This window comes from Penaeus vannamei, chromosome 7 (assembly GCF_042767895.1).
Source record: "Penaeus vannamei isolate JL-2024 chromosome 7, ASM4276789v1, whole genome shotgun sequence".
NCBI classification, from domain to species: domain Eukaryota; kingdom Metazoa; phylum Arthropoda; class Malacostraca; order Decapoda; family Penaeidae; genus Penaeus; species Penaeus vannamei.
In genome coordinates this window covers 25,062,499-25,065,068 of record NC_091555.1, presented here as the reverse complement: position 1 = coordinate 25,065,068, position 2,570 = coordinate 25,062,499, and the positions used below count along the sequence as shown (strand labels likewise).

Sequence of the window (2,570 nt, the reverse complement as noted above, 5' to 3'; positions counted from 1 at the left end):
AGCGGGAGGCACTGCGGGCGCGACCACCGCCCAGCCACAGCGACGGGGAGTATGCTGGGGCTGTTGGAGGCAGAATGAAGAATCCATTTAATTTGTAGAATAAACTAAGGTGAAAATGATTTTAAAAATACGAGTAAATCACAATTGGAAAAAATACACATGCGTTCGTGAATGTGTAGTTACAGGGAGAAAGAAGGAATGGGGAGATGAGAGAGGCAAGAACGGGGAGGAAAGGGGGCGGAGGGAACATCTCGCTCTGAAGACAAACATACGAGTATTGCTAAAGCAGAATTCAGAAATCATTGTTAGAATCACAGCTGAAGGTGAGGTCCCTAGGTGATTTTTTTTCTTTAGTTCTTTATTAATGCGAATTATTAAGAGTTTAACGTGATGTAGATGAAAATTCTTTGCTGTAGAATTCATCAACAGTCACTGGTTTCTTATACACAAAATATAACATAAGGGAAAACTAAGAGCTTAAAGTCTAAAGGAAAAAACTCTGCCTAAGAGCCATATCGTGGAGGATATTTGGAGACAACTAATTCTCTCTCCGTCTCTTTCTCTATATCTGTCTTCCTCTTTCTCTGTCTGCCCTTCTGCAGCTCTTTTTCTTAATCTATTTGCCGGTCCATCAACTCTGTCTGTGCGATCCTCCGTCTGTCTTTCCATTTCTGTCTATTTTCCTGTCTCTCTCATTCTCTGTGTCTGTCCGTCAACTCTCTGTATGTCTGTCTACTTCTGTTTCTGTCTTTGTCTTCCTCTCTCATCCACTCTTCCTCCTTCCCTTACTAATTTTCTGCAAAGGACAGAATTAATTAACAATTATACTGATGCCTCGAGGTAACATAACGATGTGATGACACTGAATGCCTAGCAGTCAGCCATCTTATCAGTGCTAATTACGTGTACAGAGAAACGTATCACACACAGGATCAAAGGGACTTTGATTAACAAAGTTGCATATCCAGGTGTGATCTCAGCGAAGTCACGATGCACTGTGCCTTTCTGAATGAGGATATGGTAGCTTCATTTAGTCTTAACGAGAGGCGATTTCAATTGCCTTCTCCTCTTTTTCCTACGCCCTTTCATTCCCTCTTGATATTCAACCTACCCTACACTGTCCCTCAAAACATCGCAATAACACTAACAAAAGAGATAGATAGAAAGAGAGAGAAATGGGAGATGGAGAACGCATTATCAATAATACTGACTTGTAAACAGAGTTCATTGTAACAAGTAAGGAAACGGTATATTTGATAATGAATAACATCACAATATATAGCTGGATTATTTATGATAATCAATATTTACGCATATATTCACATACAGTGCTGACTTAATGGCAAAACAGATATAAATGAAAACATTGAAACTAAATGGAAAATGCCAACAAACTAAATAATATATGTCTAACACCAAACAAGCATGTTTTACATAAAATTTATTAATACCAGAAGTCCTTACATTATATATACACATATATATATGTATATATAATGGTATATATATATATATATATATATATATATATATATATATATATATATATATATATATATATATATATATATATATATATATATATATGCACACACACACACACACACACACACATATATATATATTCATTATAATCATGTTTATGTATATCAAATTATAAATCATACATATGCATATGGTTATACATATTACATGCAGTACGATTATATGTACACATATTTTTACATATATGTGCATGCATATATATAAAATAAAAGACATTCACCAGAAAATACATATTTCCAATTATCACTCTGCGGTACCTGGGCCCTCGACGGCAAGTGGTTAGTAGAACTAACCACCACATAAATCACGAAATATGCATAAATTTGATTTTCCGTTGCGGTGAAGATATTCACCTTATAAACAGATAGTATGTATAAAAAAGAATGTAAAAAAAAAAACGAAGAAATATATAATTTGACGCCAGATGGTTAAGAAAAATTACAGTAGCAACATCAGTTAAAGATGACGCTAATATTAAAAGAATGACTGATGGATATAATGATAATGATCATTAAGAAGGAAGTAAGAAGTAAGTAATGAATGATAACAAAAAAGTAAAGGTGATGATTAATAATTGCTAATTGATAAATAATTGATGAATGATAAACAATAAGTAATATCATATAAATAATCCGTAATGAGCAATAAAAAACAAAAAGTATTTTATCACAAACAATGAATTACAATCAACAAACAATAAATAAAAATCAACAAACAATAAATCACAGTTAACAAACAATGAATCACAATCAACAACCAAACAAATAAAAATTAAACAAACAAAGAAATCACAGTTGACAAACACCAAATGAAAATTAACAAACAACAAATCAAAATAAACAAACTACAAATAAATATCAACAAACAATAAAATTAACAAACAACAACACTAACAAATGAACACTCCCAAAGACAAACCAACAAAGGAAATCTCTTTGGCACAGAGCACATGAACAGCCTAATGGCGGCGCCGACCTCAAGCTAAGGACGAGGCTCAGACAAACTACATCATCTCTGGCAGATTG

The 2,570-nt window shown here is 33.5% G+C and overlaps 1 protein-coding gene across 1 annotated transcript in view; it reads right to left on the bottom strand.

The window, feature by feature from the left end:
- Positions 1-382: 382 nt before the first annotated feature.
- Positions 383-2,570, bottom strand: part of LOC138862139 (uncharacterized) — an 11,166-nt gene continuing 8,978 nt past the window's right edge. Inside the window, exons 4-5 of the mRNA XM_070123303.1 lie at positions 904-1,005; positions 383-439 (exon numbers count right to left, since the gene is read on the bottom strand). Of these exons, the coding sequence (XP_069979404.1) occupies positions 383-439; positions 904-1,005 (159 nt within the window). The remainder of the gene's footprint in view (positions 440-903; positions 1,006-2,570) is intronic.